The 20,506-nt window shown below is 43.9% G+C and overlaps 1 protein-coding gene across 1 annotated transcript in view; it reads right to left on the reverse strand.

The window, feature by feature from the left end:
* LOC138970772 (calcineurin-binding protein cabin-1-like) overlaps window positions 1-14,567 on the reverse strand; it is a 56,563-nt gene extending 41,996 nt beyond the window's left edge. The window contains exons 1-12 of the mRNA XM_070343295.1: window positions 14,514-14,567; window positions 14,275-14,361; window positions 13,899-14,012; window positions 12,437-12,574; window positions 11,113-11,214; window positions 9,273-9,351; window positions 7,708-7,837; window positions 7,155-7,203; window positions 6,351-6,451; window positions 5,357-5,423; window positions 2,118-3,999; window positions 1,392-1,608 (exon numbers count right to left, since the gene is read on the reverse strand). Of these exons, the coding sequence (XP_070199396.1) occupies window positions 1,392-1,608; window positions 2,118-3,999; window positions 5,357-5,423; window positions 6,351-6,451; window positions 7,155-7,203; window positions 7,708-7,837; window positions 9,273-9,351; window positions 11,113-11,214; window positions 12,437-12,574; window positions 13,899-14,012; window positions 14,275-14,361; window positions 14,514-14,516 (2,969 nt within the window). The 5' untranslated portion in view covers window positions 14,517-14,567. The remainder of the gene's footprint in view (window positions 1-1,391; window positions 1,609-2,117; window positions 4,000-5,356; window positions 5,424-6,350; window positions 6,452-7,154; window positions 7,204-7,707; window positions 7,838-9,272; window positions 9,352-11,112; window positions 11,215-12,436; window positions 12,575-13,898; window positions 14,013-14,274; window positions 14,362-14,513) is intronic.
* Window positions 14,568-20,506: the final 5,939 nt, after the last annotated feature.

The following is a 20,506-nucleotide window of genomic DNA, read 5'->3' on the forward strand; positions in this document are numbered from 1 at the left end:
CTTAACATTTCTTACATACTGCTTGACCAAAATCTTTACAAAAATTGACTATATTCTATACAAGAAACACTTAACAAGGGTAAAAGGAGAAACAGAATCAGTTAGTCGCCTCTTACGACATGCTGGGGAGCATCGGGTAAATTCTTCCCCCTAACCCGCGGGGGGAAACAACAGCATTAAACCACAAGAAGGGCAAAGCCCATACAACTCACATGCTTGACCTTGACCTTTACATGACCTTGACTCAAATAACTAAACCTAGCAATGACATCATACACTAAGAACTGCTTTACACATTTTTTCTACCAAAATACATGTGACCTTGACCCAAGGTCAAGGTCATCCAAGGTCATGCAACACAAAGCTGTTAATTCAAGACATAGGAAGTACAATGGTGCTTATTGGCTCTTTCTACCATGAGATATGGTCACTTTTAGTGGTTCACTACCTTATTTTGGTCACATTTCATAAGGGTCAAAGTGACCTTGACCTTGATCATATGTGACCAAATGTGTCTCATGATGAAAGCATAACATGTGCCCCACATAATTTTTAAGTTTGAAACAGTTATCTTCCATAGTTCAGGGTCAAGGTCACTTCAAAATATGTATACAATCCAACTTTGAAGAGCTCCTGTGACCTTGACCTTGAAGCAAGGTAAACCAAACTGGTATCAAAAGATGGGGCTTACTTTGCCCTATATATCATATATAGGTGAGGTATTCAATCTCAAAAACTTCAGAGAAAATGGGAAAAATGTGAAAAATAGCTGTTTTTTAGACAACATTTATGGCCCCTGCGACCTTGACCTTGAAGCAAGGTCAAGATGCTATGTATGTTTTTTGGGGCCTTGTCATCATACACCATCTTGCCAAATTTGGTACTGATAGACTGAATAGTGTCCAAGAAATATCCAACGTTAAAGTTTTCCGGACGGACGGACGGACGGACGACTCGGGTGAGTACATAGACTCACTTTTGCTTCGCATGTGAGTCAAAAAAGAAAACAGGTGGTCAAAACAAGAAACAGACAATGCAAACTCAGAATGAAGAAAACGAGTCACACAACTCCCAAGGCAATAGCAACATAAAGTAAAACAGACTATTGACTGAGATCTCTTGAACAATTGAAGACCAACATTTGACAAATGTCAAGCGTTTCTGCGGGTTTTCCACATAGGTCATTTTTTTTTTCTTCCGAATCAAACACCGGAAACTACAGTGGATACCTTTTGATAAACGGACACGCTTGGGACCATCCAAAGTGCTGCAAAACCAATGCAAAAGGAGCTCCCAAACTATGTGAAGCAAGGAAATGGGGAGTGTGGAGTTACTGCGTAAGCAGGGAGAGGAAGAATAAATTCATGACAGTATTCCCTCCTCAAACTTACGTCAGAGTGGAAGGCAGGAAGTTGTGAAGAAGTTTCTGGAAATCCACGTTTTCCTCTTCTTTTCGGGTGTTGCGCACGCGAGCTGATCGCCGCTTCACACCAAAGTCCTCAGGCCCAATGACCCCAACCCTTTTCTCAGACCGGGTGCGCTTTCGTTTTGAACCTCTCTTGGCCCCTTTGTCCCCTCGTCCCAACCCCACATGGTCTTGCAGGGCGACTGCAAAACAAAAACAAGTTGCATGAAGCTATATCGAAACATTAAGTCAATCTCTCGTGGCAGTGCCACTGAAAACACACACAAATAACATAATTGTTTTCAATTACCATTTTCAGGATCACCATACATGTAGCTCACAAGCTTCTTCTTCACAGTTTTTACGTGTATGAACATTTTTACCCCGCAATTTAGGCAGCCTAACGCCGCTTTCGGGGGATGCCTGCTTGGTATTTCGTGTGTGTATAACCCACCAAACCCTGAGATGGATTACAGGATCTTTTCCCTATGCACCTGGACTTGTGTTTGCGTGTATACACAAAGGGGGATAAGGTACTAGCAGTTCTGCACAAAAGTTGACCTGAAATATCAGAAATATCTCCAACCTTATCCCAGCAGGCGCGGATGGGATTCGAACACTCAACCTTCTCCCGCACGGGAAAGCTGGCGTCCTATCTACTGGGCCATTACACCTGTCACATGCATTCATTCAGAAAAGGTAAAAACTTCACCTTCAGCAGTAACGGGAGTGGAGGTGACAGGGTTGTGGCGACTGGACGGTGAAAGCCTGGGGCTTGAACCCGCCTGACCTGCCAGCGTGACAGCAGGGGAAGAGACCGCCCCTCCCTCAGCAGGCGTGGCAGAGTCACTCGCATTGGTCAGACGAGCAAGCGACTGCAGCTGAGCAGATGCCATGGAGCTTGGTGACAAGGAAGTGGGTGGAGCCTGTGAGGTGGGTGGAGCCTGAGAAGTGGGCGGAGCTTGACCTGAGGGTGACGCCTGTCTGACACGCTCCGTCAGGCTGGCAGAGTAGGAGGAAGGTGCCGGGGTGGAGAGGAGAGGGGTGGTGGGCAGAACATCTTGGAGGAGAGCCTGCACCTCCTTGGACGTGATGGTATTGAACTGGAACTTTGGGGAAGAGGCCGGGCGTGCGGAAACAGCAGGAACAGGGGAGGTGCGTAATGCTGCTGAGGGGGCGTTCCTGGCTGAAGCTTGGAGTGGGAGGGTGGCTGGAGAGGAAGTCTTCACAGCCAGAAGGCTGTCGGCGATACTTGCACTCACAGCAGGCGAGGCACTGACGGAAACTGAGAGGGCAAAAGAAGCAGCGACAGCCCCAGGAGCCTCTGTAGTGGAGATAAGTGCAGGAGAAGCTGTGGCAGATACCACCGCTGGGGAAAGCCTAGAATCTGCAGGCTTAGCAGAAGGAGGAGTATCAGACACGCTTATAACTGAGGAAGAGGGAGAAACTGCTGCAGTGTGGCTAGTGGGCGCTGTGTTTGGCAATTCAACCTTCACACTAAGCTGCTGCGATGAAGCTGTCCCAAGGACCATTTTCTCCTCACAACTCTTCTCTGTCAACGACTTGGTAGGCACTGTTGATACAGCAGGTGTAACAGCCGCCATTGGAATGGAAGACACAGTTTCCTCTGTTTTAGCGGTAATATCAGATGATGTCTCCTTTGTCAAACTCTCCCTTGGTGTTGTTTCAGCAACAGGAGCAAACCTGGAACTGGGAACTTGTGAAGAAATGGAGGCAGCGTCTGTAACTTTCCCAGCAGCTTCAGAAAGTAATCCTTCAGCAGAAAACACCACAGTAAGACTAGTCTCTGCTTTCATTTCTGACTCAGCATTTTGCGACAAATTCGGTGAGAAATTGTTACTGTCTGTGCTGGTGGTAAGAAGAGGTATAGGAGGGGTGGATGTCAGCTTCTTTTCAACACCAACTTCTTCGGGCACAGTCGGTGAGCACAGATTTCGACCTGCGCCAGAAACAACGACAGAATTGTTTGTGTCCGGCTGCAAAGATGTACTGGCTTGCCCTCCTAGTTCAGCCTTCACCTCACCAGTTTCCTCCGTTTCCATAGCCTGTGTTTTGCTTACAATTCCAGATCTGCCTTTCACTGTTTCTCCATTGTTGTCCCCTACAACAGCAGGCTTGCCAGTATTGCTAGTTTCTGTAGGCACCGTTTCAACGTCCATCTTTTCTTCTGTGTCTCGAGTCTTTTCAACTTGCTCACTAGTTCGTCTATCTTTGACAGCGTCACTGTCTGTCTGATGGGGAGGAAGCTTTGAAACAGGCTCAGGATCAATCTCCATTTTCTCTGCACTGACAATGAACGCTTCTGATCTCACCGCTTTAAGATGGCAAAGTGCTGAAACTTCTGTTGTAGGAGTGGGTGTGACTGTTGTTGCTGATACTGCTGTTGCTGATACTGTTGTTGTGGTCGCAGTCAATGTTGATGCCTGCGGGGTTACTGCTGAGGTAGTAGAAGTGGAAGCTGCCTGATTTTCTACTGATGTGGCTGGCAGGAGCGTGACTTCTTCATCTGGGTGGTCAGCCTTCCCCTCCGCCACTGCCGTGTACTCGCTCAAGTCCATGGCTAGCGCCAGACTCTGAAAGCAGACATTAATTCCAGCATACAGCGAAACCCCCCTTTCACAACTTTTACAAATATAAAGCCAGCGCACACGTGGTGCGAGGGGCAACCAAGGTCAAGGACATGCCATAGCAACGGCCATGGCGTCTGTCTTTAACTTGGCTACCACCCTTACAAGGGCAGGTAATTTGAGTAGTTTTTCGACACCTAGCATGTGAGATCATTGTCAATGCATTTTTGAGAATTGCGGTAAGAATATGTCATTTAATCAGGTCTTCAAATGAGAGAGTCTTAGAATTGAGGGAGTCTTACAATGGAGGGAGTCTTAGAATTGAGGGAGTCTTAGAATTGAGGGAGTCTTAGAATTGAGGGAGTCTTAGAATTGAGGGAGTCTTAGAATTGAGGGAGTCTTAGAATTGAGGGAGTCTTAGAATTGAGGGAGTCTTAGAATTGAGGGAGTCTTAGAATGGAGGGAGTCTTAAAATGGAGGGAGTCTTACAATAAAGGTAAATTTACAGAGGTTATGAACAGAACATAGGAGAAAGGAGGGTCTTAAAAAGGAGGGAGTCTTAAATTGGGCGGTCTTAAAACGGGGGTTCCACTGTATTTCAAAGTGCCCTGGTGTGAAACGGCATTACAGTGGAACCCCCCTTTTAAGACCTACACAAATCTGAGAAAATCAAGTATTAAAAGGAGGTAATTATACAGAGGTTATGAACAGAAAGTCTGAGAAAACAAGGTCTTAAAAAGGAGGGAGTCTTAAAAGGAGGTAATTATACAGAGGTTATGAACAGAAAGTCTGAGAAAACAAGGTCTTAAAAAGGAGGGAGTCTTAAAAGGGGGGTTCCTCTGTACTGTGTTGAAAAAACATAAAGTGGACACACATTGTTCATGCAAACCACACAATTACAAAACATACCAAGAACATTCGCTAAAAATCAAAGAGAAACCCTTTTCATTGGAAGTTTCACAGAACTGCTGTAAAAACGCACAGACACACACATACACAGACACAGACACACACACACAGAGTTAGTCAAACAGGCCTGAAAGTGGCGAGTATTTTACTCGCCATGGCGAGTAGAAACATGTAAATGGCGAATAGAAATGTAAATCTACTCGCCAAATGCGAGTAAAGTTGCTGAACCAAATTGTTGGTTTGGCGAGTAAAAATACACAAATTTGCTCTCTGGCTAGTAAATTATGAGAAGTACTAGCCAAAGGCCAGTGCCCCATTTTGTGGACTTTCAGCGCTGTCAAAGCAGCATGAAGGAATACACAGCAGTAACAAATAACCCTCCCTGCCCTTCACAAAAACTGTGAAAATCGCATTCTTGGCAGTCATATACTTGTATAAGAGTTGTTTGTGTTACCTTTGGCGGGTCGGAAGTTGTGAAGTTGTCATACAACTCAACCAGACATTCTCCAACACACTTCCACCTGCAAACACACAACTCTCACTAATTACTTTTACACAATATTGTACTAAACAGAGTGCATAACAAGAAGAGCAAACGCTCGATCGAGTCACTTTCGCAGTTCTGAATATTATATGAGGCATCAGATGGACAGGAAGAAATTGCTATTCACAACACAATGAGTCACGTTCACATAAAATTTGAGCCCGGTCACTTTTATAGTTTCCGAGAAAAGCCCAACGTTAAGTTGTGTGTTGCCGAACAGAAAAGGCTAGTTATCTCCCTTGTTTTTCTGATAACGTTCGTAAAAGGCTACAGATGTAAATACTTTGATGTAAAGAATAATCCTACAAAGTTTCAATCACATCCGATGAACTTTGTCAAAGATATAAAATGTCTAATTTTTCCTTTGACGCTGACCTGTGACCTTGAAAAAGGTCAAAGGTCAACGAAACCATCGTTAAAGTGTAGAGGTCATTGGAGGTCACGACTAAACAAAATATGAGCCCGATCGCTTTGATAGTTTCCGAGAAAAGTCCAACGTTAAGGTGGTGTCTACGGACGGCCGGCCGGCCGGACAGACTAACACTGACCGATTACATAGAGTCACTTTTTCTCAAGTGACTCAAAAACTACTGCTCATGTCTTGGACACAACAATTATGTTCTCTAAAGAAAACATTAACGAAATGTTAACATTAACTTGATAAGTCAACATTGTTTTTCTGTCCGCTATCAAGACCATTGGGTCAACGTATTTGTGAAATTTTTGTCATCAAATTAAACCATCCATTAACTAACCATTCTGATTTTCTGATTCTGTACTACATCACACAAACACTGCTGAAAGTGCTGATTGTTTTGTCTGTTTCAAGTAATAAGCATGCGATGAACACAGTAAAGAAATGCACAACACACAACAAAGCATATCTACATCAATTGAGACTCACGTCAAGTGTTTAATAGGCAGAGGCAATTTGAGAGGTTCCGGTTCTGGTTGCTTGGCCAGTTCTCGCCGTTTGTCGCGGATTGCAACGCACGCCTTGACCAGCTGAACAAAAATGAATCAACCAGTGAAACTTAAGACAAAAAAACCCAACCCAATCACAATCTAAATGAGATGCTTGCCCGCATAACTATTTCACACAATGGCGTGTTAAACATGTGTAGATTTAGCCCACTCCAAAGCCTAGAAAACCTACATATGTCTCAAAGAGTTTGCACAACAAGAAAAGTAAGAACAGGGTACAGGGGACCCTCCCTTGAAGACAATAACAGTTCATCATCTCTTTTTTTTCCATTTTTTTTTCCATACCATTTGTAAATGTATCTTCACTTCAAGACTGATTTTTGTCCAGATTTGTGCAGGCCTGAAAAGTGGAGAGCAGAGCTCCACTGTATTCTTGCTTTAGGCCAAAAAAAAATAGGTGTGGTTACGGTAACATAGCCAAAATAAATAGGGTAGGAAGGTAGGCAATCACTTTTTTTTTATTTTAACTTTTTTTTCTAATGTGAACAAATTAAACCTACTTGACAGGGAAATAAGTGTGCGACTCGGGCGATTTCGCTTTCATTGCGTTTTCTGCAGTGGTTTTTTTTTTATTTTTTATTTTTTTTATTTTTTTACAAATGTAATAAAAAAGTTATAGGGTCGCCCCCTAAAAATAGGGTAGGTCGGGTTACCGTAACCACACCTATTTTTTTTTTAGGCCTTAGCACACCAGGAAGCAGTTCTTGAATTAAAGTAGTCTCACCTCTTCTGCCTCTGATGGTTGGACAGACACACTATGGATGACAGGATCACTGAAACACAACAACAACAGCTTTAATAGTGTCAAACTGCAAAATAGTCAGGGACAGCACACACAAATTATGTATGCAAGCACACACAAAATCCCTCACTCCTTCACACACACAAACACACTCACACAGCACATACATCAAAAGACAACACGCATGCATGGATGGATGCATGCTGGCACGCATCCACACAAACACAAACACTGTGGGGAAAGTCAGCTCCTCTGCAAGTTTGTACTTGCATCACAACTTCTGCAAGGCAGCAGCAGAAGGCAATAAATATTATACATAACAAATCTATTGGACAGAAAACACATAAACACACATGCAAACACGCACACATGACAGAAACGCTATGGCACGTGAAGATGACACAATCACACAATTTGTAAAAAGAATGTGACAGCATGTCTTCTGCTGCCCAACACACTCCCCCCCCCCCCCCCCCCCCTCCTCCTCATTACTGTCATTTATCTTGACAAATACAATCCACTACCTCATACTTACCAGTAAGCAAATATTTCCTTCGTGTCCTCAGACAAGGAGGGCTGCTCTTTCAAGATCTGCCTCATAAAGACGAGGCCCTTTGTGTAGTACGGGTCACGCTCCAATGCGCGCCCACAGTAATCAAGGCATACTGCACACAAAGTCAAGTAACGATGGCATTAACCACAGAGAAATGTATCTCAACCTTCACCTGAAGAACTACACTTTAAAGAGCGGAACCCCCAACTAAGACCAACCAATTTCTGAGAAAATCTGGTCTCAAAAGAGAGAAAGCCCAAAAATTAAGGTAAATTTATCATTCAATTAATGTGAGGCTTATATCGCGCGTATTCCGTGGGTACAGTTCTAAGCGCAGGGATTTAAAAAAAAAAAAAATTTTTATGCAATTTATATCGCGCACATATTCAATGCCGTGTGAGATGGAATTTTTTTTACACAATACATCACGCATTCACATCGGCCAGCAGGTCGCAGCCATTTCGGCGCATATCCTACTTTTCGCGGCCTATTATTCCAAGTCACATGGGTATTTTGGTGGACAATTTTATCTATGCCTATACAATTTTGCCAGGAAAGACCCTTTTGTCAATCATGGGATCTTTAACGTGCACACCCCCACGTAGTGTACACGAAGGGACCTTGATTTTTCGTCTCATCCAAAAGACTAGCACTTGAAGCCACCACCAAGGTTAGGAAAGGGGGGAGAAAATTGCTAACGCCCTGACCCAGGGTCGAACTCGCAACCTCTCGCTTACGAGCGCAAGTGCGTTACCACTCGGCCACCCAGTCGTTACCACTCGGCCACCCAGTCGTTACCACTCGGCCACCCAGTCGTTACCCCTCGGCCACCCAGTCGTTACCCCTCGGCCACCCAGTCGTTACCCCTCGGCCACCCAGTCGTTACCACTCGGCCACCCAGTCGTTACCACTCGGCCACCCAGTCGTTACCACACGGCCACCCAGTCGTTACCCCTCGGCCACCCAGTCGTTACCACTCGGCCACCCAGTCCATTTAGAGATGTTATGAATAGAAAATCTGAGAAAACAGGGTCTCAAAAGGGAAGGAGTCTTCGATGGGGGGGTGGGGGGGTGGAGGGGGAGAGGTTCCACTGTACTTTAAACAGTGGAGCCCCCAACTAAGACCAAAAAAATAAAACTTCAGAAAAAATCAGGTTTCAAAAGGGAGCCCTGAAATTAAGGTAAATTGAGAGACGATATGAACAGAAAATCGGGGAAAGCAAGGTCTTTTAAGTGGTTTCTGCTGCATATTCAAGGCAATTTCATCAGCGTTTTCAGTGCTGGAGCAAGTATGTGCCTGCTACACTCCAAGGAAAGTCTGCTGTGGAATTACAACTTCTGCCCTTGAAGAATACCAAGTACTGTGGAACCCCCTTTTTCAAATCCCCCAATTTAAGACTCCCTCCCTTTTAAGACCCTGATTTTCTCGGATTTGGTTAGGTCTTAAAAGGGGGTTCCACTCTAGCAAAAACAGAATCAAAATCTTCTCAACATCCCTTTGAGTAGCGTAACCTTCATATTTCAGAGCTGTCATCACCTGCACTTACCCCAGTAGTCGTTGAGAGCATAGAGAACGGAGATCACTGCGTCCAGGCAGGGCCAGTGACGCTCATTACACTGCAAACCCTGTAGACACAGACAGCAAGTGTTAAAAAAAAAGTAAAGGTACGTATTCCCATAACCTTCTTCTTCTTCTGCATTCGTGGGCTGAAACTCCCACGTACACTCGTGTTTTTTGCACGAGTGGAACTTTACGTGTATGACCGTTATTTACCCCGCCATTTAGGCAGCCATAGGCCGTTTTTGGAGGAAGCATGCTGGGTATTTTTGTGTTTCTATAACCCACCGAACCATGACATGGATTACAGGATCTGTTTCGTGTGCACTTGGTCTTGTGCTTGCGTGTACACATGGGGGTGTTCGGACACCGAGGAGAGTCTGCACACACAGTTGACTCTGAGAAATAAATCTCTCGCCGAACGTGGGGACGAACTCACGCTGACAGCGGCCAACTGGATACAAATCCAGCGCGCTACCGACTGAGCTACATCCCCGCCCTATTCCCATAACATTTGATTGTAGGGGAGCGAGATGCTAGAGATCTCAACTTTCCCTGGTCCAGCTTTATCAGGGCGGCGCCCATCTTCTCTCCCTTGCTACCTAAATATGAGTCAGGAACCCATTTCCAGCTGGGTGGACTGCAGAGCACTCAATTTAATGGGGTATTTATATTTGCCCTGACTAGAGGTTGATCCCCAACCGCCAGCGTGAGAGACAAGCACTCTAACCACTATGCCACTTGGGCTCACAACAGTAAGTGTATGGTTATGCAAATACCATTTCAAAAGATAGAGGTCATGCCTAAAAGAACACAGCAAAATAGGCAAAGTTTCAGTAGTTAAAACAATACTAAAAGTACAGATGAAAGAAATGTACCGTACTTTCCTCGAGTTCGACCCCTGCGTCTTAAGCGTCTAATCCGTGTATGAAATACGAAAAAAATCAAAGAGACCGCCTGAGTACCAGTCAAACAACTTGTGATAATGCATGTTTCAGCTACTAGGTACTGCCCTGGCCAAGTTTCCTCGAGCTCTCAAGCCACCCAGCTATCACAATGCCTGCCTTTGATCTGGCCGCAGACACAGAGCACACATAATTATTTCCACTCTGTTAAACTCGGTAACTGACCGGTCACTGACCCGGTGCAGGAAGTATTTCCTCTCTCAGATATGACAGGGGAACCACCTCTCATGGCAAAAACTGGGTCATTGACCCCTGGGAAGAAGGTCGTGTCTATAAACAAGGCCACCCAGCTATCACAATGTCTTTGATCTCGCGGCACACACAGAGTTCGACTCTGTTAAACTCGGTCACTGACCGGTCACTGACCCCGAAGCAGGAAGTGTTTCCTCTCTCAGATATGACAGGAACCACCTCTCATGGCAAAAACTGGGTCATTGACCCCTGGGAAGAAGGTCGAGTCTATAAACAATGGACCTGGCTTTGATCTCGCTGGCTTATTTTCATTCTTCGACTACCGGTATACTTTTTCAATTTTGGTGCGCCCTATCGGCCCCCTGCGTCCAATGGGTGACTGGATTACAATTTTTTTTAAAAAGAAGGGGGTGCGTCTTAGATAACGAAGCGCCTTGTCACCCGGAAAGTACGGTAACAGAAATCACAAACCTGTATCTGAACAGCATGGTCATGAGAAAGATGACTCTTACAGGTGATTACTTTACTTAACTGTGGACTCTTAACAGTGAAAAAAACAGAATTGTAGGTGGGAGTTTTAGCCCATGAACGCAGAAGAAGAAGAAGAATTTGGCACAATTAACTTGCTAAAAACGTTCAAGAAATCAAGTTGCAATGAATTGTGGAGAGTACCTGTTCAAAGGCCAGTCTGGCCAGAGGGTAGTTGTGGAGTTTCTTGGCCACTGTACCCATCCTGAACCACACTGTCACTTCACTGGCGTCAATCTTCACCGCCTTCAAAAAGAAACGACATCTCTGTTAAACATACAACAGTTACAAATCACACAAAAGAACGTGGTGTTCTGCCTCAACAAGGCCTGCCCGATTGCAAAGAAGGTATGCATTTACTGAAAAGTCCAATTACTGGATTTATCCCCCAAGTAAATTTTTGTTTCAATCTTAAAGCACCTCTGCCATCTCGTTTTACAAATGCCTTCAAACACTGTTTGCCACAACACACACGCACACACGTACGCATGCTGGGTATTTTCGTGTTTCTATAACCCACCGAACTCTGACATGGATTACAGGATCTTTTCCGTGCGCACTTGGTCTTGTGCTTGCGTGTGCACACGAAGGGGGATAAGGCACTAGCAGGTCTGCACTTATGACCTGGGAGATCGGAAAAATCTCCACCCTTAACCCACCAGGCGGCTGCGGCCGGGATTCGAACTCACAACCTTCGGATTAAGAGGCCGACGTCTTACCACCACTGCGTCCGTCTGATGCACCTCACCAATATGAATAAGTTTTAAAACAGTCAGTCTTCAGTAGTCAAGCCTGCCCTGGTGACCACCTCTCAATAATGACCACATGACCATTACGACCACTCCAAAGGATCCCCCAAGAATTGGTTTTTTTCTCAATATCATTCACCTTTCCATTGCAGTCACCTTTCCTGTCTATAATGTTTCTTTCTTTCTTTATTTGGTGTTTAACGTCGTTTTCAACCACGAAGGTTATATCGCGACGGGGAAAGGGGGGAGATGGGATAGAGCCACTTGTCAATTGTTTCTTGTTTACAAAAGCACTAATCAAAAATTTGCTCCAGGGGCTTGCAACGTAGTACAATATATTACCTTACTGGGAGAATGCAAGTTTCCAGTACAAAGGACTTAACATTTCTTACATACTGCTTGACTAAAATCTTTACAAAAATTGACTATATTCTATACAAGAAACACTTAACAAGGGTAAAAGGAGAAACAGAATCCATTAGTCGCCTCTTACGACATGCTGGGGAGCATCGGGTAAATTCTTCCCCCTAACCCGCGGGGGGTTCCAAAAGAACCACCGTCTATTATGACCACTTTTGGTCGGTCTCTTGCATAGTCGTTATCGACAGGTTCGACTGAATAATAAGTCACCTCCACAGAGTATGACAGAGCAAAAGAATGAATTTGGTGCTTGTTCATGCAATATGTTTTCCTCCAGCCAGTCTGTTTCCGACCATTACCTCCAAGTATGACTTCATGGAATTGACGTAGTGGCCCCTGGTCACAGCAGCAGCGGCCATGTTCTTGTGCACAAGGTAGAGCAAAGGGAGACCAGGGTGGTGATTGTCTTCCTCTTCCGCTTCAGCGATTTCTCGCGCCTGTAAGATTAAAGCAAATAGTAGACACTAAGCTTGTTGCTTCTTCTTCTTCTTCGTTCATGGGCTTAGACTCCCACGTTCACTCATGTTTTTAGCACAAGTGGAATTTTACGTGTATGACCGTTTTTACCCCGCCATTCAGGCAGCCATACGCCGATTTCGGGGGACTAAGCTTGTTGCTGATCACCTTCGAGTAACAAGTTTGAACACCTGTTCAAATTCAACACATACTGACCATTTTGCTGATGTTAATATGTAATCAAATACAAATAAACAACTCAGTTGATGTTTGCTCAATTAATTACAGTGGAACCCCACTTTTAACACCACCAAAAATCTTTGAAAATTAGGACTTAAAAAGGAGGAAGCCTTAAATTGGGTTTACATTTCGCACTGGCTATATGCACTCGGAGTGTATACAAGACCTGACCACTGTATGCACCCCGGCTTTAACTTCCAGTCGCGAAGCGAATTTGACATTCAACACCACTTTGCGATAGGAACGCAGAGCAGTTGATTATACGAGTACAAAGAAACGAAAACAATCTGATGCTGCACGGCCTTTGCTGTGACGTAGATTACATTTTCGACACTGAACCGCATCAACACTCGGAGCGTCATTCGACGCCGTTTTGCAAAGGTACGGTTCACTTTCGATTCATGGTATCAAAGTATGCTGGGAACAAACACAGACAAAAACTAACAAACACACGAAACTGATGCTTCATGGCAGTTTATTGTCGGAGTTTGGAACACACTTGGAGTGAGTATCGACCTTGAAACGGTTGTATACTATGTGAATGTACAGTATTTGCCAACCCTCGACACTCCGAAAAAGAAATAGCGGAAGTCCATACGTCAGACTGATTTTTCATTGGCTACTTCCTAACGACTTGTTAGGGGGCATTTCATTGGCTACAGATTTGTAACAGAGCTTTTCATTGCCGGAGTGTATACAGACTCACCGATCCTGTATACACTCGGAGTGCGTATAGCTTTTGCCTTTACATTTACAAGATTTTGAACAGAAAGTCTGAGAAAACAGTGTCTAGCAGGGGAGGTTCCATTGTATACAGCACATACCTGCATGCCAATATCATATCAATGGCACTACATGAGCAGCTTTTTTGCATCAGAATAACTTGACTGCCAAGAAAAAACACTGCGAAGTGCATGTCAGGGATGACCAAATTACCCGCCTGATAGCCAGGAGCGAGTCCAAAATGTGCAAGGCTAGTACTGAGTAGTAGAAACAGTCAAGGAGCTCACGTTGTACACTAATAGTAATAATGAAAGCAAACACATTTATGATTGTAAGTCATACCTTCTGAAGAAATGGGTGCTGCAGCAAGTTGGAGAAGACACGCTCGGCACCTTTTCCATCACCTGATCTCTGCAGACCCAGTGCACGATTGTATTCTGCAAAAGCCTCTGCCTCCTGAAAACAGAACGCAAAATGTAAACAGCACAAAGATTCAGAGATAATTAAGCTATCAATTTCACATGGCAATGGCATACCACTCCAGAATCAACCCTGTGAAAGTGATGTCACTTACTGAAGAGGGATTTTTTCAATGTGAACCGAAAAATCTACACATTCAATCGGTCAGGCAGTCCTGTCAAGCAACGGTTACTATAAAGAATAGATAAAATGAGGAACAACTGTACATTGCACAACAGTAGCGTAAGCATTACAATACCTCTGCCTCCTTGGTTGCGGTTGGTTCATCTTCTTGATCCGATTCTTCCTCTCCACTGTCACTTTCATTTAGAGCCGCGATCCGTAGCTGCAAACAATCAACAACAAATTCAATGAATCCCGTTGCGAAAAAAAAAAGAATAGAATTTCTAGAATAGGAACTCATGTCATGCATTTATACAGCAAGATACCCGCTTTTACTTTCACAGATAAAAGTTATTTTGCAAACTTAATTATCACCATTGTTGTCCGTGTGCTTTTATCGCGCCGCAGGAGCCATTATGAACTGAAGTTACCGTAAATGTGAGGATCGCAGGTTCAACAAAATAGGAATTACTCCGAATACGGATAAAATGTGATCGATTCCTTGCAGGAACAAAAACAGCACCAACAATTAATTTCAGCAAGAAAGAGTTTACCCGCGGTTAGATGCCATTAATGTAACCATCGGTACTTGCACCCTCTACTTTTGCTTCTGCCCAAACAGAAACATAACGCCTAGTGACGTTAAAATCCCCCATCCCCCAGTCACAGCAGCCGAGTTTTGCCAGGCCGCCGCCGAAGTTCGGTCCCCTTATTTACCCACTCTACTCTATTCGGTGACCTGTGCCATGTCAAACTCATTGCAAAGCTTAAACTGAATTAAAAGATACAATGGTAAGTAAAACTGAAAACGAAAAAACACAAACAAAAAAAGACTGAACCAGAAAGAGCAAATTCTGATAAACCAAACACATTTCAAATGCGGCCAGATACTGATTAAAAGCACCACCCCCCGACCACCCGGCCGTCAGCCAATCCCTGTACCTCTGCCTCATTTTGGAAGCCCCTCCCTCTCTTACACTAGGTCCAGCATGGTACAGTATTAGAGCCGAGTCTTTTTCAGTCTTTCTGTGCCAAGTTGGATTTTTCGGTTGAATTAACTTTGCAACTGGCACGGCCTATGTCAACTCGATCATGCAGCACATACATTCGGAACAGACTGACTCACGCACACAGAATTTTTTAACTGAAAAAAACAAAACAAAAATCATTTCGGCTGTGCTGCGAACTGCCAGCATGAGGATTTTTACATCTAATCAAGTTTTGACTAAATGTTTTCACATAGACTGGGAATCGAGACAAGGATGGTGGTGTATGTGTGTGTTCTTTGCGTCTGTGTAGAGCGATGCCCAGAAAACTACTGGACCGATCTGTATGAATCTTTACATACAAATTCTTCGAGGTGATATCCCCAGACGGGTTTTATTATTTTTATTTTCATTAGTTATAAATGTCTCTGATGACGTCATATCCGGCTTTTTACATTTAGTCAAGTTTTGACTAAATGTTTTAACGTAGAGGGGGAATCGAGACGAGGGTCGTGGTGTATGTGTGTGTGTGTGTGCCTGTGTGTGTGTGTGTGTGTGTGTGTGTGTGTGTGTGTGTCTGTGCGTGTGTGTGTGTAGAGCGATTCAGACTAAACTACTGGACCGATCTTTATGAAATTTGATATGAGAGTTCCTGGGTATGATATCCCCGGACGTGTTTTTCTTTTTTTCGATAAATGTCTTTGATGACGTCATATCCGGCTTTTTGTAAAAGTTGAGGCAGAACTGTCACACCCTCATTTTTCAATCAAATTGATTGAAATTTTGGCCAAGCAATCTTCGACAAAGGCCGGACTCCGGTATTGCATTTCAGCTTGGTGACTTACAAATTAATTAATGACTTTGGTCATTGAAAATCTGAAAATTGTAAAAAAACACAAAAATTTATAAAACGATCCAAATTTACGTTCATTTTATTCTTCATTATTTCTTGATTCCAAAAACATATAAATATATTATATTTGGATTAAAAACAAGCTCTGAAAATTAAAAATATAAAAATTATGATCAAAATTAAATTTTCGAAATCAATTTAAAAACACTTTCATCTTATTCCTTGTCGGTTCCTGATTCCAAAAACATATAGATATGATATGTTTGGATTAAAAACACGCTCAGAAAGTTAAAACGAAGAGAGGTACAGTAAAGCGTGCTATGAAGCACAGCGCAACCGCTACCGCGCCAAACAGGCTCGTCACTTTCACTGCCTTTTGCACTAGCGGCGGACTACGTTCAGTTTCATTCTGTGAGTTCCACAGCTTGACTAAATGTAGTAATTTCGCCTTACGCGACTTGTAGTCAAAATTGAGGAGGCACTGTGACGACCTAATTTTTCAACCGAATGGTTTGAAATGTTAGTCAGGCGATCCTTTAATGACGTCATTATCGACTTTTTGCACAAGTAGAGGAGGCACTGTGATGACCTAATTTTGTATTCAAATTGATTGAAATTTTGGTCAGCAATTTTTGACTCAGTTCGGACTGTGGGATTGCATTTCAGCTTTGATGTTTAAAAACAATAATGAACGAGTTTGTCAATTAAAATTCGAACAATTCTAAACATTCAATAATGCATTCAAAAAGGATTGCAACAATTTAAGTTGTATTCCTTATCACTTCCTAAATTCAAAAATATATAGATATTTGTCACCTTTACTCTGAAACTGTGCTCAGAATAGACGAATTCCGAAACTAACTCCGTCGGGTTTGTATGGGTTGTGAAAGAGTGAATTCCCTTGCTTTTTACTCGGACAAACATAGGAGGGGCCAATCACTAGCGAGGGGTGTGTCGGAAACACGGGGAAATGGGCACGCGTCAGTGAAGTTATTTGTCAGAGAAAAAGACGGTAAGGGTATTCCCTTTTCACAACCAATACAAACCCGACGAAGTAATTTCCGAAAATCTTCCATTGAAAAACATCGGGGGCGGTGGCCGGGCGGTTCCACTGTAGACCCGGCGTGTCTCCTCTTTCCCTAGAGCGGGTATGCAACTTAATGTTCTACTTCCACCATGCGTGTACCCCACTTCCAAGCTACACACCACATTTCAGCATTGTCGACCCATAAACACCAGAGATGTAAGCCGTGCGGACAGAAGAACCAACAGACAAACCTAAAAGAAAACACTACGCGCCCCCATTTAGTAAAAAAAAACCAAAAAAAACAGAAGACGGGCATCAAAAAGAGGACGAGCATCAAAGCATCGCAGCACACACACACACCGTAATTCCTATTTTGTTGAACCTGCGATCCTCACGAAAGAATATGTGTTAAAATGCCAGTCTGGAGAACTCGGAGATGAATTCCATTATATATTTCAGTGTCATTTTTTTGAAAATGTGAGGAAAAGGTTGTTACCATTGTATTTTCGTAGAAATTCAAATGCAGTCAAATTTAAACATTTATTTGAATTAACAAAGAAACGAAAGTTATTGCATTTAATATATTTTATAACTAGAATGAATACCCGCTTCGCCGGGTAGCCGGCTTCGCCGGGAAGAAGTACTTAGAGCCGTACGCCGCCTTCGCCGGGTCCGAACAATGGACCCGCCAAGCTTAGGTCCCTCCCAGATTCGTGGAATGGGAACAGCACGAAAATGATTCAGTGGCCATAATGCCATTCCTGACCATATCGAGTCCCATCCTTGTCGACGAATGTAACCGTGTTAATCACCTTTGGAGGCGAACTCCACTCAAACAGGATTGAGCAATTTATAGCTTATCTGTAAGCCCTTTTGAACTGTTATGGCTTCTCAAAGGAAGGCCAGTACATACAATTACACAAAAGCCGCCAGACCACATCACAAACAGAACTGAACAATCCCCAGGTGTTGCTCACATAGAGAGAGACACACACACACACACACACAGACACAGAGAAGCCGTATCTATAGAGAGATAGATGACAGTATATTTTTCGAGTGGCTATAAATTGATTCGACCTTTGCACTTTTACAGTGAGGATAATTTACGGGTCCAATTTACGTTCTGGACACTGCGGTGACCTTCTAAAAATAGTAACAGAACGCCGGGAATATCCGAAGACGCCCCACCCATACTATAGTGCACCATACGAAGGAAGGGAGGTAAACGCTGAAAACCTGGAGAAGATGAGAAGATAAGGAAGAGTTACTTATAATGGTGAAATGAACACAAAAACCAAAATCGGTTCAGCGCTGCGCGCTGAGAGCACGTGTTGAAATATCTCATCGATGATATTGTGTCCGGGGTGTAGCTGAATACGGTGTCCAAATTTGAAAAAGATCCACCGAGAACTTTGGCTTTGGTGTGTCGGTATGGGGGCCCGGGTAGCTGAGGTGGAACCAAAGTCGGTTCAGCGCGCACAAAATCGGTTCAGCGCTGCGCGCTGAGAGCACGTGTTGAAATATCGACCAGGTTGTGTCCTGTCCCGGGTCTACCTGAATATGCCCACCAAATTTGAAGCAGATCCATCGAGAACTTTGGCCGTGCATCGCGAACTCACACACAGACACACACACACACACACAGACAGACAGACAGAAGTCGTATATATATAACTAGAGGAATACCCGTTTCGCCGGGTAGCCGGCTTCGCCGGGATGAAATACTTAGAGCCGTACGCCGGCTTTGCCGGGTCCGAACAATGGACCCGCCAAGCTTAGGTCCCTCCCAGATTCGTGGAATGGGAACAGCACGAAAATGATTCAGTGGCCATAATGCCATTCCTGACCATATCGAGTCCCATCCTTGTCGACGAATGTAACCGTGTTAATCACCTTTGGAGGCGAACTCCACTCAAACAGGATTGAGCAATTTAGAGCTTATCTCTAAGCCCTTTTGATCTGTTATGGCTTCTCAAAGGAAGGCCAGTACATACAAATACACAAAAGCCGCCAGACCACATCACAAACAGAACTGAACAATCCACAGGTGTTGCCCACATAGAGAGAGAGAGACACACACACACACACACACACACACACAGAGAAGCCGTATATATAGAGAGATAGATGACAGTGTATTTTTCGCGTGGCTATAAATTGATTCGACCTTTGCACTTTTACAGTGAGGATAATTTACGGGTCCAATTTACGTTCTGGACACTGCGGTGACCTTCTAAAAATAGTAACAGAACGCCGGGAATATCCGAAGATGCCCCACTCATACTATAGTGCACCATACGAAGGAAGGGAGGTAAACGCTGAAAACCTGGAGAAGATAAGGAAGAGTTACTTATAATGGTGAAATGAACACAAAAACCAAAATCGGTTCAGCGCTGCGCGCTGAGAGCACGTGTTGAAATATCTCATCGATGATATTGTGTCCGGGGTGTAGCTGAATACGGTGTCCAAATTTGAAAAAGATCCACCGAGAACTTTGGCGTTGTGATGTGGTGTAGCGGCTTTGGTGTGTCGGTATGGGGGCCCGGGTAGCTGAGGTGGAACCAAAATCGGTTCAGCGCTGCGCGCTGAGAGCACGTGTTGAAATATCGACCAGGTTGTGTCCTGTCCCGGGTCTACCTGAATATGCCCTTCAAATTTGCAGCAGATCCATCGAGAACTTCGCGAACTTCGCCGTGCATCGCGAACTCACACACAGACACACACACAGACACACAGACTCAAGTCGTATATATATAGAAGATAGAAGAGTATTTTGAAAGAGTTCTGATTATTTGATCACGTGTTTTTTTCTTTTCTTATTAAAACAAAAACAAACACAGAAACATAATTATACTTTCCTGTAAAAAAAATACAAAAAAATTAAAAAAAATTAAAAAATGTATCATTACAATTATTTTGTTATGAATTAAGCTTGATTTATTTTCGGTTAATTAGAAGTGTTGTGTCTCATTATTACATTTTTTTTTGTCGTGTTTATTGCAATTTTTATTTATTTTATTCATGTAACCCTAGGGGTTTTTTGAAATAAATATTGACTTGACTTGACTTGACTTGTCACACACATACATGCGGCACACAGGCACGCCCACCGTGGCACTCTATGACTCGGACACACACACTGACACTGACACTGACACGAGTACACACACACACACACACACACACACACACACATGCATGCCAGGGCCGGATCAGTTAGTTTGTTAGGGGTGGGGGTGGGGGTGGGGGCGGGGTGGTGAGTGTGGCTAAGTAATGGGAGCAAAGCGATCTAGACGAATGAGCGAAGCGACCGAGATTCCTAGAGGGTTCCAGGGGCATGCCCCCCCCCCCCCCCCCCTCGGAATTTTGTTTGGTCCAAAGAAGCCAAACGGGGCTATCTGAGCTTAGAAATTGCTCAATCTGTCTTTTTTTCTCCCCCTTTTTGTTGGGAAGCAATTTGAATGAAAATGCGTCGGGGTCTTGCCGAAGCATTAATGAT

This window comes from Littorina saxatilis, linkage group LG7 (genome assembly GCF_037325665.1).
Source record: "Littorina saxatilis isolate snail1 linkage group LG7, US_GU_Lsax_2.0, whole genome shotgun sequence".
In the NCBI taxonomy this organism is placed as follows: domain Eukaryota; kingdom Metazoa; phylum Mollusca; class Gastropoda; order Littorinimorpha; family Littorinidae; genus Littorina; species Littorina saxatilis.